Genomic DNA, 21,045 nt, shown 5'->3' with positions numbered 1-21,045 from the left:
GTTCAGGGAGTATTGGGATCAGTGAAGGTATGAGCTGGGAAGGCAGGAGCCCTGGGTATCCTGGAAGCTCCACACCACTCCTTCCCTTCCCCCAATACCTCACCCTATGAATCTCTTCTGTTTGGTTGTTCTGAATTGTATCCTTTTTAATAAACTGGTAAATGTAAATAAAGGGTTTCCCTGAATACTGTGAGTCATTCCAGCAAATTACTGAATTTGAGGATGGGGCTTATACCTGAGGTACAGCCAGCTGGTCAGAAGTCATGGGGCTTGGGACTAGCACCTGAAGTAGAGTCAGTCTTATGAGACTGAGCCGTTAACCTGTAGGGTCTGTACTAATTCAGGAGTTAGTGTCCAAATCGAATTGAATTGTTGGACACCCTATTGGTGTGGGAGGTTCAGAGAATTCGTTATTGGTGTGAAAACCCCCACCATATTTAGTGTCCAAAATGGTGTCAGAAAACAAGACACCACAGGGGACTCCTCAAGTGAGGAACCCATGCAAGACAGGGCTTTGAGAGGCCAAGGGCTTTACCTCACACCAGCATGAAGGGCCAGAGAAAGGCATAGTGACCAGTGTCAGGTGGTTGCTTCCAACAGCACCAAACAGTTTAAAGAAAGAGCATAGTAGGGTAAGATTCTTAGCTGCTTGGTCAAGGCTCAAATTGAAAACTTTCTCTGCTTTGCAAGGAGCCTCCTTTCTCCTGTAGCCATGGGGCTGAGGTAGCCCATCATCAACCCCACAGGCCAATGCTGTGGCTTCCAGATTAAATACTGATTGAATTCACAGCCTCCCTAAATCTTTTTTATTTTTTAAGATTTTATTTATTTATTCATGAGAGACAAACACACACACACAGAGGCAGAGACACAGGCAGAGGGAGAAGCAGGCTCCATGCAGGGAGCCTGACGTGGGACTCGATCCCGGGCCTCCAGGATCACGCCCTGGGCCAAAGGCAGGCGCTAAACCACTGAGCCACCCAGGGATCCCCCCTCCCAAAATCTTCTTTTTTTTTTTTTTCTCCCAAAATCTTCTTTTTTTTTTTTTTCTCCCAAAATCTTCTATGTGAACGCTAGGCACTGCTCAGGACACAGCACACAGAAAGTGTGCATGGAGACACCGGGAAACACTCCGCAAGCCCGCATCAAGTAGCACTTCTCACCTTCCTCAACCCACTGGTGACCTCCGAAACAGCGGGCCACTCACTCTCCACCCATGCTCCCTGCACTGTTCCTTCTCACATTCCTCTTCTGGCTCTTCGTGTCCAGCTTGTATTGCAGGGTCCCCAGAGCTCAGTCCTCAGATGCCATTTCTTCTCTACTTACATTTCCCTTGAGTGCTCGTCCACTGTCATAGCTCTTAGTACTGTCTACACACCAGGGGATACAATTTCTTATCTCTAGCCCAGGCTTCAATTCCAGATGCCAAGATGCAACTGTCCTATCAACACCTCCACTTGGATATCCCTGGCATCTAACCTGAATGCACCTTCAACTGAACTGTGGACCTCCAGCACCGTGCTGCCCCCATTGTGGACTCTCACATGTCCAGAGTGGTGACCCCACCCCTGGGCATCTTGTGTTTCTCATAGGCCTTCATACAAACCAGCAGCCGACCTTGGCTCTACTTTCACAATTTAGGCAGAACATGATTACTTCTCAGTAGGACCAACACCAGTGTCAAGGACTCTTGCCCAGACTGTCATAGGAGCCTCTGGACAGGTCTCCAGGCCTCTATTCTGCCCCTCTTAAGTCTATTCTGGAGTCAGCAGCAGCCGGAGGGACCCTTTAAAAATGTTTATCAAATCAAAACACTTGGCTCAAAGACCTGCAAGGGCCTCCCATTTCTAAGGCCCCATATCATCTGCACCCCATGATCTCTGACTTGGCCTTCCCCCTCCTCCTCACTCCTGCTTCTGCAGCCACCCCAGCCTCTCCTATGTTCTGGAACTTACCTGGTATAGCTTGCCCTCAGTATCTTGTGCTGGCTGTGGAATCTTCCATGGCTTCATCCAGGTCTCTGGTCACCTTCCAGTGAGGTCTGCTTTCACACACCCCCACACCCACAGCCTCCTGTCTGCTCCGGCACCCTGTGAGGGACTACATTTTTACTTATTTCTTTACTGTGTCTACCACCACTAGAAAGTCAGCTCTGTGACAGCAAGGGTTTGTCTGTCAGGCTTACTGCTCTGTACACATTGTTTAGCCCACGGTAGGCATTTCATGTGTTATATACACAGGATGAAGATACATGAAAAAACTCAGAGGAATCTGATTACCACCAACACCAGCCCCTTTGCATCTCCCTGCCCACAGAAGCAACCTTGCGAGGGAATAAGTTTGCAAGGGGAAGCCTAACCTTCTCCTGCCCTCTTCCCAAACTCCTTAACATCCCCAGTGCCTTGAATTAAAGATGGATTCCAGCAGGGCGCCTGATGGGCTCAGTCAGTGGAGCATGTGACTCTTGATCTCAGGATTGTGGGTTCAAGTCTCATGTTGGATGTAGAAATTACTGAAAAATAAAATATTGGGGGGAAAAAGATGGATTTCCAACGTGTCTGAAGATCTTTTTATAAAGTCACATCCAGGGGCGCCTGGATAGCTCAGTTGATTGTCTACCTTGGGCTCAGGTCCTGGGATTGAGTCCTGCATTGGGCTCTCTGCTCTGCAGAGAGCTTGCTTCTCCCTCTTCCTCTGCCTGCTGCTCCCCTTGCTTGTTCTTTCTCTCTCTCTCAAATAAGTAAATAAAATCTTAACAAAAAAACAAGTCAGACTCAGAGGGGAAGGCTTATACATCAAAGAAATTATAAAACCTTACTTTACCTTAGTCACAATATGGAGAATATGTGTAAGGGAAAATCAAGGTCCTGGACCAAGGAGATAAGAAACAAAGTTTAGATTGGGCTGAATTTATCAATACAGGTGCACTTGCCAGAAATTTTGGATTCAGTGTGCTGGCTTCAGCTACTAGAGGTCATTCTGTACGTCTATTTGGTTGGCTGGAAGGAAAGTTGTCTCACCAAAAGAAATCAAGATGCCAAAAGCTCCCTGGGAGAATGTAGAGGAAAGAATCCAAAGCCTCAGGAGGATTCACTCATTCATTGAGAAAAAATGCTGAACTGAGTTTATCAGACAACTCTATCCAGAGAGACTCCCTTCACCATCATTTAGAAGTTCATTGCTGAGGGGAATGTCTGAAAAGTTTGTCTGCTAGAGTTGTTGTAACAAAGTACCACACACTGAGTGGCTTAAACAACAGAAAAAGGTCTCACAGTTCCTTTTTTTTTTTTTTTTTTAAGATTTTATTTATTTATTCATGAGAGACACAGAGAGAGAGGCAGAGACATAGGCAGAGGGAGAAGCAGGCTCCATGCAGGAAGCCCGATGTGGGACTTGATCCTGGAATCCAGGGATCATGCCCTGAGCCAAAGGCAGATGCTCAACTGATGAGCCACCCAGGCGTCCCAGTCTCACAGTTCCTAGTATGACCTCAACTCATTGCATCTGCAAAGATGCTATTCTTTTTTTTTTTTTTAAGATCATTTATTTATTTATTCATGAGAGACATAGAGAGAGAGGCAGAGACATAGGCAGAGGGAGAAGCAGGGAGCTTGATATGGGACTGGATCCCAGGAGCCCAGGACCACGTCCTGGGCTGAAGGCAGATGCTCAACCACTGAGCCATGCAGGTGCTCCTTTTTTCTTTAAGATTTATTTTATTTGAGAGAGAGAGAGAGCACAAGTGGGAGAGGCAGAGGAAGAGTATCCCAAGCAGACTCTCTGCTGAGCACAGAGCCCAATGCAGGGCTTGATCTCAGGACCTCAGGATCATGACCTGAGCTGAAATCAAGAGTCGGATACTTACCCGAGTGCACCACCCAGGTGCCCCCATGGGTCAAGGATTTGACTAGAGACACTATAATTAAGATGACTCCTTGAATTCAACACAGATACGAGGGTTCTGGGTGTTAAGAGCCAAGTAGGAGCCTTGAGTTGCCGAGGAAAGGTACAAGAGACCATGACATGCAGTAGGACATGCTGGTAATCTGCATGGTCTGGCCTGGAAGGGTCTTTGCCAGGATCACCAGGCCCCTATGACCAAAAGGTAGGCGCGTAGAGTCCTCCTTAATGTGTTTAGCAAGAGGACTGGCAGAGATTTGCCTGAAACAGAGGATTTTCCTCCAAGTTTATAGATAAAATCAGCTCATAAACCCAGGGGCCCCTGAAGGAAGTGGAGTGGGTACCCATTAAAGAAGGAGGCCCCTGTGAAAATGGCACAGGTTCATGGTGGCACTTTTTTCACAGTCCTTCCCAAAGGGCTTTGTGGCCATTAACTGAGGTGTGGCAGATACTAGTGCTAGTCCTACCCCAAAGCCATTTTTCACTTTTTAAAACTTTATTCATGAGAGACACACACAGAGAGACAGAGACACAGGCAGAGGGAGAAGCAGGGTCCCTGCAGGGAGCCTGATGCAGGACTCGATCCCAGGACCTCGGGATCATGCCCTGAGCCGAAGGCAGATGCTCACCCACTGAGCCACCCAGACATCCCTCACTTTTTCTTTTTTTAAGATTTTATTTATTTATTCATGAGAAACAGAGAGAGAGACAGAGAGACAGAGAGGCAGAGACAAAGGCAGAGGGAGAAGCAGGCTCCACGCAGGGAGCCCGAGGTGGGACTTGATCCTAGGACTCCAGGATCATGCCCTGGGTGTGAAGGCAGACGTTCAACCTCTGAGCCACCCAGGCATCCCACTTTTTTTTTTTTTAAAGTAATCTATACTTGATGTGAGGTTCAAAATCACTACCCCGAGATCAAGAGTCACATGCTCCACCAACTAAGCTAGCCAGGTGCCCCATTTTTCCCTTTTTAAAAAAATATTTGAGAGAGTCTGCACATGAACAGGAAGAGGGGCAAAGGGAGAGGGAAGAGAATCTCAAGCAGACTGCCCTCTGAGCACAGAGCCCAAAGTAGGGCTCTATCCCAAGACCCAGAGATCATGACCTGAGCTGAAACTAAGAGTCACACACCCAACTGACTGAGCCACCCAGGTGCCCCTGCATTTTTCATTTTTAATAAAATAGTTTTGTTCAAACAATGTAACAACATACCCAGGCCCACACATAATTAGGTCTAAGCCAAACATATTAACACTCCCCTTTGCAGGTGATAATTATATTTTAATTTATTAATATATAATAAATATTATATTATAAACATAATTCAAAAGTTGCTGAAATCTATGGATTTTTTTTTAAAAGATTTTGTTTTTCAGTAATCACTACACCCAATGTGGGGCTTGAACTCACAGCCTCGATATCAAGAGTTGCACACTCCACCAACTAAGCCAGCCAGGGGCCCTTGCTAAAGTCTAAGCCTTTGCAACAGCATTTCTTTCTATCCAAGTATCTTCTGACCCTAACATCCAATGATGGTCATTGTTTCCTAGCAAACCCAAAATGCTACACAATTTTTCAATATGATGATATATAATCCCTCTTTCTGGGTTGTAGTAGAAAAGGACCTGAAGAAAAATTCTCATAGTGTTAAATCTCATTCCTTCTGCTGTTGCTTTGCTACTAAAAATCTTTAATACCTCTTCTAAAAGCGTCGAGTCCTCTCAGGTCAGGTGTCCATCCAAGAACTCTGCCAAGAGACAGAGTGAGGACCATCAAGCTGTCCCCAAATATCACCCACCAGGAAGACCATCACAGCTGAAATCCCTCGGAACACAGGGATAAATCCCTTGGAACACAGGGATGAAGCCCAGGGGTTTCTATCACCCATCATGACACAGGTGGGTAAGACAGAGCCATAGCTCTTGGCAACAATGAACCACTCAGAGGCAGCCCAGCCACGGCTACCTCTGCCCTGACACAGTGGGAGAGGTGCCGATGGGTCCCCAGCCATGTCCACCCACATGGGGTCTGCTGGTCTCCAATAGCCCAGCCCCAGGGCAGGAGGTATATAAAATCCAATGAAGTTTTGGGGCAAGGGCAAGGGAAAACCCTGCCCTTGGTCACCATCTTCCCCAATCCAGAGGTAGGTGACAAAGAAAACAGGACAGAATCAGCCAACATGCCCCCACTCACGGCCTTGTGCAGCCTCTCTGTCCTCGACCCAGCCCCTGGCTCCCCTCCCCAAGGATGTCAACATTCAGGACCCATGATTTCCCTTTAATGGTGCTCCACCCCAGATGTCCCGTCACGCATCTGCTTCCTGCTCAGGGGTGAGGTCCCAGAAGATTGGCCCACAGAAAACCTGGCCCTGGCCCTGGCCCTGCCCATGTCCAGGCCCAGGACTCACTCCAGGGTAAGACAGTTTCCTCTCCAGAAAGGGGGGTAGGCACGAAAGTGGGAGCTGGACCAAAGATCCTAACATAGACCAATGAGAGACCACAACATGGGAGTCTGCAGAACCAGATGGAAACACCTCACAAATGGAGAAACAGCCACAAGATACAACCTTAGAGGGCAGCCCTGGTGGCTCAGTGGTTTAGCGCCACCTTCAGCCCAGGGTGTGATCCTGGAGACCAGGGATCAAGTCCCACATTAGGCTCCTGCATGGAGCCTGCTTCTCCCTCTGCCTGTGTCTCTGCCTCTCTCTGTGTGTGTCTCTCATGAATAAATAAATTTAAAAATCTTAAAAAAAAAAAAAGATACAACCTTAGATTCTGATTTATTTATTTATTTTTTAAAGTAAGCTCTAGGCCCAATGTGGGGCTCGAACTCACAACCTTAAGAGTCACATGCTCTACTGACTGAGCCAGCCAGGCACCCCAATTTTTAAAAAAATATTTATTGCAAAGAATGCTGGACACAGTGTGATGTGTGGCTGAGATCCACCAACACCCATTCCAGGGAAAATAGGAAAATGTCTTCGACACAAGAATGTTGACCATCATGGATAAAATCCGGCAGCCAACCAGGGGGTTGCTGCCCATGCAGAGATCGCTCCAGGCAGAGGTGGAGAAGAGCTGCCCCAACCCAGGCCATACCCCTAGACTTCCCTCTGCCCTATCCCGGTCCTTGTAACACTGTGGGTCCAGCAGCTCCTGACTGCCTTCTGGGCACAGAGAAAAGGCCTCACTGGTCTTGCCTCAGTCAGCCTGAGGTCCTGGAGTGGGGGACATCCAGATGTACATGCCACCAACCAAAGAGGCCCACTATGGCCAACAAGTGAGTGTGTCCAAGTGACCAAGTCACCAAAACTCTGGGGGACACAGAAACAAAGGCTATGGTCCTCATGTCCCAAAGACAGTGGCATGGTCCTCTGGTCCTGAGGGACCTGAGGGTCCTCTGGTCCTGAGGGGCTCTGGCAGGAGCTAAGTCCAGAAGATTCTGCTCCAGCCCTCTACTGAGTCTGTGCACAGCCACTGCAGCACACAGGGCTGAGCCACCATCAGCTGGGGGCAGGGGCGCACGCTTCCCTCAGGGGCAGGCAGCAACTACAGGCTACGAAAGCCCGAGGAGGCCAGGAAAGGTGGGCTGTTCTGCCAGGGAAGGTGCCAGGTACAAAGTGGGCTCAGGCTCCTGGACCAGGACCCACTTGGGGATGCAGAGCATCCAGCTACAGACCCAGACCCCTCCTCACGCAGCCTCACAACTTGCTGGCCAGGCCTCCTGCCCAGCTACAAAATGGGAGCCAGAACCTACTGCCCAGCCTGCCTCTTTGGGCCCAAAAGAACTCAGGGGCATGACAGGTGGCAGTGTCCCAAGGCAGTTTCCTGCCAGGCCAGGCTCCCATACACAGGAATCCGAAGCTGCACTATGCTGGGAAAATCCTCCCTTGGACAGGGCACCTCGGATTTCCTGCCTTTCCCCTGCTCGGTGTCACAGGCAGAGGTCAATGAATGTCAGGACAGGCTTTTTTCTATGAATCATTCACAGCAAATGCATTTGTCTGCCCCCCAGGGTGTGCTCCTGCATGGAAACAGGTGGCAGTGGGGGAGAGGTAGCCTAGAGAGCACAGCTAGGAGGGCGAGGCAGGTTGGCAGCCTCTCCCCCCCGAGCACCTGGGATGTGCACTGGAACGGGGGTGCTTACACGACTGCCCTGTCTTTGAGTGCTTTCACTGCGACAGCAGTTCGGCAGGGGTGGCCTTGGCCACCAGCTCCCCCAAATGTTCCAGTGTGTGCACAGTAGGGAAGGAGTGACCAGAGAGGCTGTGCTCCCCATGGGTTTCTATGCATCATGGCATGAAGTGAGCACAGTGTTCTCACAAGCGGCTCCGACACAACGGCCTGGCTGGTGGAAGGGTCTGCCTCAGTGGCTCTCCAGCTCCTGCCAGGGCAGGATGGGAAGGGCATTCCCCCAGACCCAAGGAGCAGAGCTCAGGGCCCCACACGGAGAGGGAAGCAGAGTCCCTGCTGGAATCCTCAGGTCCACCTCAGACAGTTCGGCCATCGTGGGAGCATCACAGCATGCGCTCTCCGTTCACATGTTTAGGGTTTCATACTTCACAAAGCCAACTGACCAGTGAGAGGACACCTCAAAGCTGCAACAGAAGGACCAGGTTGCTAGGAAACCTCTCACCAGTCCAGGGCAGATGCAGTCTGACCAAATGATTTTTAGCAGCAGGTTGGGCACCTTGTGGAATCCTGTCTCCATTAACAAGGAAGCAGGTGGGCTGGTGCAGGGGCTCTGGGTGCCACCAGCCAGGTGCAGCTTGAGGATGCTCCAGCATAGAAACTGTCACACGGACCAGGGGGCTTGGGATGACCTTGTCTGCCGGGATCAATACCTTCCTGGGGGTCACCGTGGATGAGACATGGTCACTGGTGAGCAGGAACCGTGACCAGGGCTTCCTCTGGAGGCCTCGAGATGTCTACATTCTGCAAAACAAACAAAACACAGAACCTTCACTCTGTGGTGAGAATAGGTAGACATCCACTGTCCTGCTGTCTCCTTTCCCCATCACCATAGCCCTCTGGGTTCACATACTCACCCCCTAGGAGCCAAATTTCCCTAAGAGCCAGGGCCCAAGAGCCTCTCAACACATGGTGGGTGGACAAACATGAGGATTCAAAGGCAGGGGTGCACGGTGCCCTGGGTCCTGCTGGCTCCTGGCACACATGACAGGCAGCACCCAGAATGAGGCCATCCCACGTCCTACCTCAGGCCTGAGTCAAGTGGGAGGGAAGAGCTGGCTATGGGCCTGCCTCCTCACCAGTGGGAGCAAGGAAGGAGGCCCTTCCTTGGGGGTGCCTTCCTCTGGGTCTGAGCTTCGGTGGACAGATGAGGTCCCAGCAGCCTTCAGACCTCTCCTAGTCTGCAGCCTGCTCTGTACTCTGAGCTGGGGCACAGGGTACCCTGGACAGCCCTCAGCCCTCAGCCACAGATAGCCCTTGCCAGACCACAAAGCCCAGCTCCTTCCACAGCCTGCTGAGCTCAAGTCTAAGGAATGGAAGGCCTGACGCTTTCCTCAGCTCCACAAGCTGGGAACCCCTTTCCCCCTGGCACAGACCTCTATGGTAGGGCTGCTGGGAAGCCATCACACCCAGGGACCTCCCCACTGCCAGGGCGGCATCCTTGGGAAGGCCTTGCCCAGAGTCATAATCTTGTCCTGATGATAAAACAGCAGGTTTGGCAGAGTACTCAGGCTCATTTTGGCAGGCACCCCAACCGGACATGGGTTTGGAAGATACCGTATCTTATGCCCCCAGGAATATGCTTGCCACCCTGCAATAACCCTGTTGTTACCTGAGGCCTGTCCCGGTGCGTGTTCACAGCCATCACATTCAGGAATATAGACTCCACTTTACAACCTGCCAAAGGAAAGATGTAAATCCATTTCCCCTCCTGGAGGGCAGCTAGACCCATAGAGGGTAGAAGCTTCTCTCGGGTAGAGGCCTGGGGTATTATAGAACAGAGCAGCCATTCTCAGCTTCATCCTGGTCCTCTCACCTTAGGCACCTTTGAGGAGCACATGAGGAAGGACGAGGCACCCCATTAGGCCTGTGCTTATCATGTGCCACAGCACAGCCTTGGTGAGAAGCCCAGACACCCAGGAGGGCTATGCTGAGGACACGAGCTATCCACTGCTGGGGTGGAGGGCATTCTAAGGAGCAGTGGGCCTGAGCTCAGCATGGAATCGTTACGTGAGCCTTCAGGGGACCCCCAAACCACTCACCCCAAGTGTGCCACAAACACAGAGCCAAATCTATGCTACGCCAGGTGCTCAGTGCAATAGGAACAAGGGGATAAATGGCATGACACCTGCTGCCACTGGGCTTTACAGTCATTCTCCCAAGGACATGGCTACCTGAGGGGTGCCTCATAGTCTATGTTGAACTTGAGGAGCTGAGACCCAGGAGTTTAGGAGGTGGCCTGAGGTCTCTGCGGGCACAGTGAAAGGCAGAGGTGGGACTCAAACGATTCTGCACTCAAAATACCCCAAATATTTTAAGGCCCAGGTCGTAGGAGCCATGGTGCTTTGTGGGGGTTTCAGAAAAACCAGTAGAAAAGCCCTTCATGCAGGTGGGTGATGGTAAAGGATCACTGGAAAGGCACATGTGGCCACAGAAATTAAAACCAAAAAAAAAAAAAAAAGGTAAAAAGTAAATTGGGAGGGGCTCCCGGCAGGCTCAGTCAGGGGAGCATGTGACTCTTGATCTTGGCATCACGAGTTCCAGCCCCACGTTGAGTGTAGAGCTTACTTTAAAAAAAAGTAAACTGGGAAAGGCAGTGGAGTGGGCAGAAGAGGAATGAGCCCCTAATGGAATTTTCAGGGATCTGCAGAAAATTCACAGAGCCCCATGGAAAGCCAGTACCTGGCAACCAGATGAGCGTGCAGGAAGCTTCCTTACCGTAAGCCACAGGGGTTAGCTTCAGGACGGTGTGCAGCGGACACTTGAGGTAGGGCAGCTGTTCTGTGGACACAGATAGGAAGGGCTGGCACACCAGGGATGCCCACATAACAGTCCCTCTGTTTCACATATACACATCCCACCTCCCAGGGGGCCAGCCTGCACCTGCTGCCTTATCAAGGAAGTAGGCCAGGAGGCAGCGCATCACGGCCTGGTGGCAGATGACCAGCACATTCTCCTGCCTCTCCAGCTCCATGATGACAGGCTCGAGTCGCTGGACCAGGTCCTCGTAGGACTGCAAGGGAAGTGGGAAGGGTCCCTCAGGCCCTGCTCCAGGGGTAGTTATGGAGACATTCTGGGTAGCAAGCTACCTCCTCATGCCCGGGACCCTCACCATTCTGGGAGGTTGTGGCTAGGGATACTCCAGCCTGACCCCTGGGGACCTGGGGGTGGACAGCTCCAGGCTAAGGCCTGCCCCTATAGGAGAGTGAGATATCCAGCTTGAGAGGGAAGCTGGGAGGGGAGACTTAGCAGCCTGGGAAAGAGATCTCATCCTCCACCCTAGGGCCAGGGCCTAGGAGGACTAGAGGGCAGGGCTGGGCCTCAGGCTACCATCTTAAGGGGCCATCTCGTACACCCACCTATAGGGCCCTTGGCTGAGCCCTCTCCTGCTGGAATTCACACACTGGCAGCTGAGGACTGGTGGGAGAGACACCACACCCCTCTAGCTCACAGCAGGCGGAACACACAGAAGGAACCGTGGGGGTAGGAGGAGCAAAGACCCTCCAAAACTTCCTGGAGCACAACCTGTCGGCATTCCTCAGGGCCTAGGAACAACAATCCTCACCATCTGCCTGTCCTGTGCCTCCCCTGGGTGCCATGAGGTAGCTGATGAGGGAGCCCTTGGACCTACACTTGTGCCCTGAGGGTTAGAGACTTATCCACCTAGAGACCAAGCCCCCTTTGCATACAGCAAGTGGTCCTTCAAAACACACACCTCAAGCTGCAGCTGAAAGTACGCTGACTGGAGCAATGCCCTGTAGTTCTAGGGGAATTCTAGATCAGGTCTTTTGGTAACTGTAATTTCCCTACCAATTCTCCCTTTGTATTCTCAAGTCTGAACAGGCCACTGCTTTGCTTCTTTTTACTGTGATGGGTTAGTTTTAAATCTGAGCTCTGCCTCCCAGTCCACAAGGGGAATAATTAAAGCTCCCCAGAGCTGTACTTTTCCTGAAGATAGTATAGCAGAGGGGCTGGGAGTCAGGCATCTGGGATGGGGGTAGGGGGATCTTCTGCGTGTGTCCATGGATGTGCATACACACTTGTGTGTCTGCAGGGGTATCTTGGTTTGGCCACTGCCCCAGGCCACTTCCTAGAAATGGAAGATACCCAAGTCAACGGTGACCTATTTCTGAGCTGGGGCTTGGGCTGAGACAGAAGCCAGCCTGAGGGAAGGTGTCAGAGCACATGGCTTGCTGTGGCCACGACTCAATTGGGAAAAGCCTTTCTAGGTATGTATTCAGGGCCCTGAATATGGAGCCACAGGGAGGACATGATCCCTGTGATACCATGGGGAAGGGGAAAAGAAAAGATGAGCAATATTGGGGAGCAGGGATCCAACGAGTCTCAGAGTTGGGAGTCCCGTGCACCTGCCCAAGATGGGTGAGGACTGCAGCCTGGGTACCATGGCTGGGAAGTGGTAGAGATGACACACACACCTAGCCTGGCCAAGCTCTAGGGTCAGGCCCCACTTGCTGTCCATGCAGCCTCCACAGAGTGCTCCAGGGGTTCTGAGGCACAGCAGGTGGCGGCTGGGACTAAGGCCCCAAATCCCACCTACCTCCCCCTTGGGGTACCGGTACCGGTACTTGTCCTGGTCCCGCAGGGCAAACTCCAGTGGATAATGATCCTGAATTTCCTCATAGGTCATCTCCTCGCAGACACCCTAGGGAGACACAGTGGTCATCACATCTCCCATGCAAGGCCCGGGATCAACCCTGTGTCGAGGGGGAGGGCAGGCAGAGGGGACCAGGTTTACAGGGCATTTCCTAGGCCATGGGGCCCCTCCTAGCCTGGACTTAGAACCTACCTGGGAGGAGCAGACCCGTAAAAGAGGAGTCTGCATCTCATTTGTAAAGAGCTACCAGAACAGTCTTTTCCATCCATCCATCATCCATCCATCCAGTTTATGCCATAAAAATAAACAGAAATGTTAACTATTGTGTCTTCTGTTTTCTGTGCTATAGAAATACTTACTGAGTATGGACTGTTGTACAAGCTATAAAGCAAGATTTCACTTGTGTCCTTCAAGATACACACGCACTCACATGTAGCATAGATTACCTTATACAAATGCTATTTTCAAAGAAATCCAGCAGAGAACACTGGTTGAGAACACTTAAGTATGGTTCAAGGGCCTTGAGAGGGGAAGAAGCCATAAAATGTCCTAATAAAAAGCTGCTGTTCTCTGCCTTTGTTCTAAGTTGTTTCCTAGACAAAGCCTTGGGGCAAAGTTGTCTATTAAGAAAGAAAAACTGGGAGGAAAACTTATAGCTGTAAATGTCTATATAAAAAAAAAAGAAGAAGAAGAAGAAGAAAGATCGCAAATCATCCCACCTTAAGTTACTGGAAAAAGAAGAGCAAGCTAAACACAAAGCAGGCAGAAGGAAGGAAGTAAAAAAGATACAAGCAGAAACAAATTTAATAGAAAAGAGAAAAAAAGCAATGAACGCAGAAATTGGTTCTTTGATAAGATTAATGGAATTCACAAATCCTTTGCCCAACTGACAAGAGAAAAAGCTCAAATCACTACGATCAGGCACAAAAGAGGAATATTACTACCAAGCTTACAGAAAGAGAAGAGACTCTAAGGAACTACTGTGAACAACTCCGTGCCAACAAATGAGGTAACTTACATTAAGTCAGAGAATTCCTAGAGAGACAAACCATCTTTGTTGAGTGGGGTTTCAAGTCCTAACACCTGGTATTTGTGAGCATGATTTTATTTAGAAATAGGGTTTTGGGGGCACCGGGGTGACTCAGTTGGTTGAGCGTCTGACTCTTGGTTCTGGTTCAGGTCATGATCTCAGGGTTGTGAGATTGAGCCCTAAGTCCAGCTCTGCACACAGCGTGGAGTCTGCTTGAGATTCTCGGTCTCCCTCTCCCTCTGTCCCTCCTTCAACTTGTGTGTATGTGCTGTTTCTTAAATAAATAAAATCTTAAAAAAGAAAATTTATTTATTTATTCATGAGAGACACACCGAGAGAGGCAGAGATACAGGCAAAGGGAGAAGCAGGCTCCCCATGGAGAGTCCGATGCAAGACTCGAAACCAGACCTGGGATCACGCTCTGAGCCAAAGGCAGACGCTCAATCGCTGAGCCACCCAGGTGTCCCTAAAATAAATAAAGCCTTAAAAAGAAAAAAAAAGTTTTTTAATATGTAACCAAGTAGATGAGGTCACCAAGGGTGGGCCCTCATCCACTAACTGAAGTCCTTTCAAGAAGACCAGGTGAAGGGATCCCTGGGTGGCGCAGTGGTTTGGCGCCTGCCTTTGGCCCAGGGCGTGATCCTGGAGACCCGGGATCGAATCCCACGTCAGGCTCCCAGTGCATGGAGCCTGCTTCTCCCTCTGCCTATGTCTCTGCCTCTCTCTCTCTCTCTCTCTCTGTGACTATCATAAATAAATAAATAAAAATTAAAAAAAAAAAAAAAAAAGAAGACCAGGTGAAGACACAGAAAGTCACACAGGGATGAAGGCCATGTGAGGACAGAGACTGAGGTGATGCAGCTAGCTGTAAGTTAAGGGATGCCAAGGATTGTTGGCAATGACCAGATACTCGTTAAAAATATGGGCATTGACAGTGATTCTGCTGAAGGCTCAGAAAGAAGTGAAGCACAGCAGAGAAAGCTTCTGTCATCTTTTTAAAAAATTTTATTTATCTATTCATGACAGACACAGGAAGAGGCAGAGACATAAGCAGAGGGAGAAGCAGGCCCCATGTAGGGAGCCCGCTATGGGACTTGATCCCAGGATTCCAGGATCACGCCCTAGGCCGAAGGCAGGTGCTTAACGGCTGAGCCACCCAGGTGTCCCAAGCTTCTATTATCTTAAAAATACATATATCCTCATGAGCATAACGCTGCTAGAAATATGAATGTTGAGGTGGCTAGGTGGCTCAATTGATTAAGCAGCCAACTCTTTCTTTTTTAACAGATTGGTTTAGGGACACCTTAAACAACTGAGCCAGTCAGGCACCCCTAAGCAGCCAACTCTTAATTTCAGCTTAGGTCATGATCTCAGGGTCCTGGGATTGAGCCCTGTGTTGGGCTCCACACTTAGCAGAGAATCTGCTTGAGATTCTCTCTCTCCCTCTCCCCTCTGCACACCCCTGCCCCACTCATGCTCTTTCTCTCTCTCTCAAATAAATAAATAAATAAATCTTTTAAAAAATACGAATGTTAAAAGGGCTTCTAGTGAGGCATCAGTAGGGAATGGAGGTGGGGGATCCCTGCGTGGCTCAGTGGTTTAGTGCCAGCCTTAGGCCCAGGGTGATCCTGGAGTCCTGGGATTGAGTCCCACATCAGGCTCCCTGCATGGAGTCTGCTTCTTCCTCTTCCCATGCCTCTGCCTCTCTCTCTCTGTGTCTCTCATGAATAAATAAAATCATAAAAAAAAAGAAAAAGAAAAAGGAGGTGGTATTTACTGGACACTAAAGAAAAAAGAAAAAGCGATTTTTGTAATAAAATGGCAGAGAACTTGCTGAATTATGTTCTACTGCTGGTTGGCTACTAATAAAAAGATAATAACAAGAGTTGGTAAGGATGGGAAGAAACCAGAACCCTCACGCACTGCTGGTGGGAATGTACAATGGTGCAATCTGGCAGTCTTTCACAAGGTTAAACACGGAGTTTACAATATGACCCAGCAACTCCTACATATATACCCAAGAGGAATGACACATCCATACAGAAACCTGCACATAAGTGTTCACAGCAACATTATTCCTAATAGGCCCAAATGCAACCCCCCAAAAAGCTCAACCACTGATAACTAAATATGTCATGTGGTATATCCATATGACAGGATATGGGGCAATATAAAGGAATGAAGCTCTGACCCACGCTACCACATGAATGGACTCTAAAAACATGGGCAGCCCCGGTGGCTCAGCGGTTTAGCACAGTCTTCAGCCCAGGGCATGATCCTGAAGACCCACGTCGAGTCCCACATCAGGCTCCCTGCATGGAACCTGCTTCTCCCTCTGCCTGTGCCTCTGCCTCTCTCTCTCTCTCTCTCTTTCATGATTAAATAAAATCTTTAAAAAATAAATGCTAAGTGAAAGAAGCCAGTCACAAAAGACCCCATAGTGTATGATTCCATTTATATGAAATATCCTCACTAGGCCAGTCCACAGAGTGGTAGATTAGTGGTAGCCTAGGGCTGGGGGAAGGGGTTTCAGGAAACAGAGGGATAGCTATGGTCAGGGTTTCATTGGAGTAATGAAATGTTCTGAAATTGATTGCGGTGGTAGTTGCACAACTGTGTGAATATGCTAAAAACCACTGAATTGTATGCATTGGTAGGTGAACCATATGGTATGTGAATTATTTCTCAATAAAGCTGGTATTTTTTTAAAAAGAACAAATAAGGCTGTGAATTGTGGATTGAACAAAGAACAACAAAAAAATCCCAATGTTGAAATAAAAGGCTAGCCCAAGGCTGTTTACCAGAACCCAGGAAAAGAACAAAGATAAACAAAGAAAGATGATGAATAGATCACAGATATTAGAATAGCTTCCAAACTCAAAAGATAAAGAAGAGAATCCACCAGCATCTAGGAAAATAATCAGATCAACTACAAAGGGAAAAAAACTGGGGTGGCCTAAGGCCTCTGTGCAAAACCCAATGCTAGAGCCGTATCCGAGTCCCTGCAGGGCAGACAGTGGCATCCATGCAGGCTCAGGAAGACCAAGGAAGCATGGCTGCGGGCCTCCCACAACTCCCAGGAGCCACCACTGATGGGAGCCTATAAAATGGTCAAAGGGGCTACGAGATGAGTCACAAAAAGTGTTTGCCCTCTTCATTCTTTTTTTTTTTCTTAAGATTTTATTTATTTATTCATGAGAGACATACACACACAGAGGCAGAGACACAGGCAGAGGGAGAAGCAGGCTCCATGCAGGGAGCCTGACGTGGGGCTTGACCAAGAGGCTCCAGAATCATACCCGGGGCTGAAGGTGGCACTAAACCGCTGGGCCACTGGAGCTGCCCCGTGCTTACTCTCTTTTTTTTTTTATTTATTTATTTATTTATTTACTTATGATAGTCACAGAGAGAGAGAGAGGCAGAGACACAGGCAGAGGGAGAAGCAGGCTCCATGCACCGGGAGCCCGACGTGGGATTCGATCCTGGGTGTCCAGGATCGCGCCCTGGGCCAAAGGCAGGCGCTAAACCGCTGCGCCACCCAGGGATCCCCCGTGCTTACTCTCTTAAAGAGCTCACCAATTCTCCCCCAAACTTCCTTCTTCCGCTCAGTACATATTTCCTGAGCACCTACCATGTGGGATACAAGGTAGATACAGTTCTTGCCCTCACGTGACCCAGAACCTTTCCCGGGGACTAGAAAGCTGGAATCGTCCTGGATGCTTATCTTCTTCTCACCCCAACCCTCAGTTATCACTTCTATCACCTCACCATGTCGGTCCCCAGCACCTGGCCCAGTTCCTACCACAGGGCAGGTTCACTTAAATACTTGAATAAATGAATAAACAGCCTGCAAATCTATCCACTTCTCCCTCTTGACTGCTGCCAGCCAAGTTCCAGATGTCATCACCTTACCAGGCCACTACAAACGTCCCTCATTGGTCTCCCTTCTCCAGCCTGTCCCCCTATCTCACCCAACAAAACCATTCTCTATGCCAGCTGGGGTGACCTCTCTACACCTCAAATCTGATCTTATTACCAGCTTAAACTTCAGGCAATGGTGGCCTAGCTGGCTTCAGAACCACCCTCCAGAGAGAGCAACTAGAAAAGCCAGACTGAAAAAAAATTTAAATCTGTTTGATATTATCATAGAGCTACAAGGTAGAGGCCAAGAGGGGCCAAGGTCTTGGAGAAAAGGAAACCCAAAGAGGTGAACCTGATACATGGCATCATTTCTTCCTTCGGGGTTTTGTTGCTTTGAAAGTGGCAGTTAAAAGGATGAGATATAAATTTTTATAAAACCTTAAAAAAAAAGGGGGGGGGATCCCTGGGTGGCTCAGTGGTTTGGCGCCTGCCTTTGGCCCCGGGCGCAATCGTGGAGTCCCGGGATTGAGTCCTGTGTCAGGCTCCTGGCATGGAGCCTGCTTCTCCCTCTGCCTGTGTCTCTGTCTCTGTCTCTCTCTCTCTATGTCTATCATGAATAAATAAGTTAAAAAAAAACTTTCAAAGGATGAGATGGGGGATGGGGTGGGGAAGATGAGTGACAGTGGTTAAAAGGTACAAAATTCCAGTGATTAAGTAAGTCTTGGGAATATAATTTTTTTTTAATTTATTTATGATAGTCACAGAGAGAGAGAGAGAGAGAGGCAGAGACACAGGCAGAGGGAGAAGCAGGCTCCATGCACCAGGGAGCCTGATGTGGGATTCGATCCCAGGTTTCCAGGATCGCGCCCTGGGCCAAAGGCAGGCGCCAAACCGCTGCGCCACCCAGGGATCCCAAGTCTTGGGAATATAACATATATCATGGTGACTACAGTTAATAATACTTTGTCATATATTTTAAAGTTGCTGAGATTAGATCTTCCAAGTTCTCACAAGAAAAAAAAAAGTGTAACTATGGGAGGTGACATATGTTAACTAAGCTTGTTTTAGTAATCATTTCATAATATATATGTATACCAAGTCATCATGTTGCACCCCTAAAACTAACACAATGTTACCCATCTGTCATATCTCAATAAAACTGGGGCTGGGGCATGGAGGAGGAAAAGCCAAGCAGGAAGTCAGGACTGAGTGGACAGAAGCCTGGACAAGCTGGCAGCAATCTTGGGCTGAGGGGACAAAAGAAGAAGCGTGCGCCCACAAGGTTTTCCATCAGAACTTTCAAGGCTACATTCTCAGAGATGGAAGACTTGAAAATCTAGTGGCCTCTATGAAGGTCAAAATGCAGCTCTGCAATTGCTCTATCCCTAAGTAGACTAAGGTAACCTACCACAACTGGCTGCCCAAAGTAAAAGTTTCTCTCTCTGGAGAGAGAAAACATTAACCCAAGCCAAAATTATCTCCAACACTGTTCATCCAAAACGTCTGGCTCCCCATCATAAATTGGCAGTGTATCCGGGATGCCTGGATGGCTCAGTGGTTGAGCATTTGACTTTGGCTCAGGACACGATCCTGGGATCCCAGATCAAGTCCCACATCGGGCTTTTTGCATGGAGCCTACTTCTTCCTCTGCCTGTGTCTCTGCCTCTCTCTCTCTTTGTCTCTCATGAATAAATAAATAAAATATTAAAAAAAAAAAAGAAAAGAAAAAGGTAGGCCATCCAATAGGGGAAGATAAAGAACACAAGACCTCATAAAAGATATCTAAATGGCCAAGAAACAGAGTGAAAAACGGCTACAATTAAAACACTGTGATAGGTAAAAAAAATAAAAATAAAAATAAAAAAATTAAAAAAAAAAAAAAAAAAAAAAAAAACACTGTGATAGGGATCCCTGGGTGGCGCAGCGGTTTAGCGCCTGCCTTTGCCCCAGGGCACGATCCTGGAGACCCGGGATCGAGTCCCACGTCGGGCTCCCGGTGCATGGAGCCTGCTTCTCCCTCTGCCTGTGTCTCTGCCTCTCTCTCTCTCTCTCTCTCTGTGACTATCATTAAAAAAAAAAAAAAAAAAAAACACTGTGATACTCTAAGTGATACTTAACATAAAAGTAGGTGAAATAAGCCAACAGGGAAAAGATAAATGGGTGGTTATAGGTAAGTGAGATCAGATTTAAGGCTTATGTTAGAATGCCAAAAGAGATTCCAGTTGACTGGGGTGCCTGGGGGGCTCAGTCAGTTGAGCATCTGCCTTCCACTCAGGTCATGATCTCAGGGTCCTGGGATGGAGCCCTACATGGGGCTGGGCTCCCTGCTCAGCAGGGAGTCTGCTTTTGCCTCTTCCTCTGCCCTCCTCTCCCTTCCCCCCCATGTGCTCTCTGTCTCTCTCTCTCTCTCTCTTTTTTTTTAATTATTATTATTATTATTTTAAAGATTTATTTATTCAGAGAGAGCGAAAGAGGCAGAGACAGGCAGAGAGAGAAGCAGGCTCCATGCAGGGAGCCCGACGTGGGACTTGATCCCGGGTCTCCAGGAACACACCCCGGGCTGCAGGCAGCGCTAAACCGCTGCACCACCGGGGCTGCCCTGTCTCTCTCTTAAATAAATAAAATCTTTAAAAAAATTTTTTAAAGAAAAAAATAAATTCTGGTTGGTTGAGATAGTTAAATTCAAAAGAAGGGAAGGGGGGCATCTGGGTGGCTCAGTGGTTGAGCGTCTGCCTTCGCTCAGATCCTGATCCTGGGGTCCTGGGATTGAGTCCCGCATAGGGAGGGGAAGGAGGAGGGGAAGGAGGGAGAGGAGGAGGAAGAGAGGAAGGAAAGAAGACAGGAGGGAGGAATCCAATTCCTAAAACCTGAAGGAAATTGGAAGAGTGAGCTCTCCCAAGCCTCAGCACAGGTGCCCTGGCTGAGTGCAGCCATGCCCAGGAACACAGGGCTGTGGAGGACAGCAAAGGGCACAGATGGTAAGCAAGCAGAGCCAGTGAGGGCCCGGGAGGGCGGGAGCCAGGACGGTGAGCACCTGAATTCCAGGCAGCAATGGGCAGCAGAGGGCAAGGGCAGGGACAGTGAGCAAACAGGAATGGTGAGCCCCAGGCAGTGGAGGTTTGGGATTGGAGGTGAAGGGCAGTGGAGGGCAGGGGCGGTGATTACCGCATCGATTTCGTTGAGGACCTTCCACTGCTCATAAGGCACACCCAGGGCCTCAGCTGTCTGGATGGTCCTCTTCATCTGGCTCGTCCAGACCTTCAGGTCCTTGATGTTCTGATCACGGATGAACTGGGCCAGACTCTTAGCAAACTGAAATGTATCAGAAGCAAATTCAGACACACAGATCCAAGGTTGTCCTCAAGGGACCCTGAAGCCACAGGGCCCAATGGATGGTGTCATGCCCATCCAGCCTCTGAGAGCACAGAGAACAGACCTCATGAGAACCT

General features: G+C 49.1%; 1 protein-coding gene across 6 annotated transcripts in view; it reads right to left on the bottom strand.

Annotated features, from left to right (window-relative positions):
• Positions 1-6,781: 6,781 nt before the first annotated feature.
• The window catches only part of PFKFB4 (6-phosphofructo-2-kinase/fructose-2,6-biphosphatase 4), a 33,931-nt gene continuing 19,667 nt past the window's right edge, over positions 6,782-21,045 (bottom strand). For 4 of the 6 annotated variants that reach the window (XM_038566539.1, XM_038566541.1, XM_038566538.1 and 1 more), the window contains exons 9-14: positions 20,762-20,908; positions 12,649-12,753; positions 10,974-11,103; positions 10,809-10,871; positions 9,703-9,767; positions 6,782-8,834 (exon numbers count right to left, since the gene is read on the bottom strand). In XM_038566539.1, the coding sequence (XP_038422467.1) occupies positions 8,775-8,834; positions 9,703-9,767; positions 10,809-10,871; positions 10,974-11,103; positions 12,649-12,753; positions 20,762-20,908 (570 nt within the window). In that variant the 3' untranslated portion in view covers positions 6,782-8,774. Of the gene's footprint in view, positions 8,835-9,702; positions 9,768-10,808; positions 10,872-10,973; positions 11,104-12,648; positions 12,754-16,129; positions 16,836-20,761; positions 20,909-21,045 lie in introns of those variants that run through there. The other 2 variants (XR_005374946.1, XM_038566542.1) reach the window with 2 other exon arrangements.

The sequence above is a fragment of the Canis lupus genome, chromosome 20 (assembly GCF_011100685.1).
Source record: "Canis lupus familiaris isolate Mischka breed German Shepherd chromosome 20, alternate assembly UU_Cfam_GSD_1.0, whole genome shotgun sequence".
In the NCBI taxonomy this organism is placed as follows: domain Eukaryota; kingdom Metazoa; phylum Chordata; class Mammalia; order Carnivora; family Canidae; genus Canis; species Canis lupus.
The sequence above is the reverse complement of the archived record's forward strand: the minus strand, read 5'-3'. Positions and strand labels throughout refer to the sequence as shown.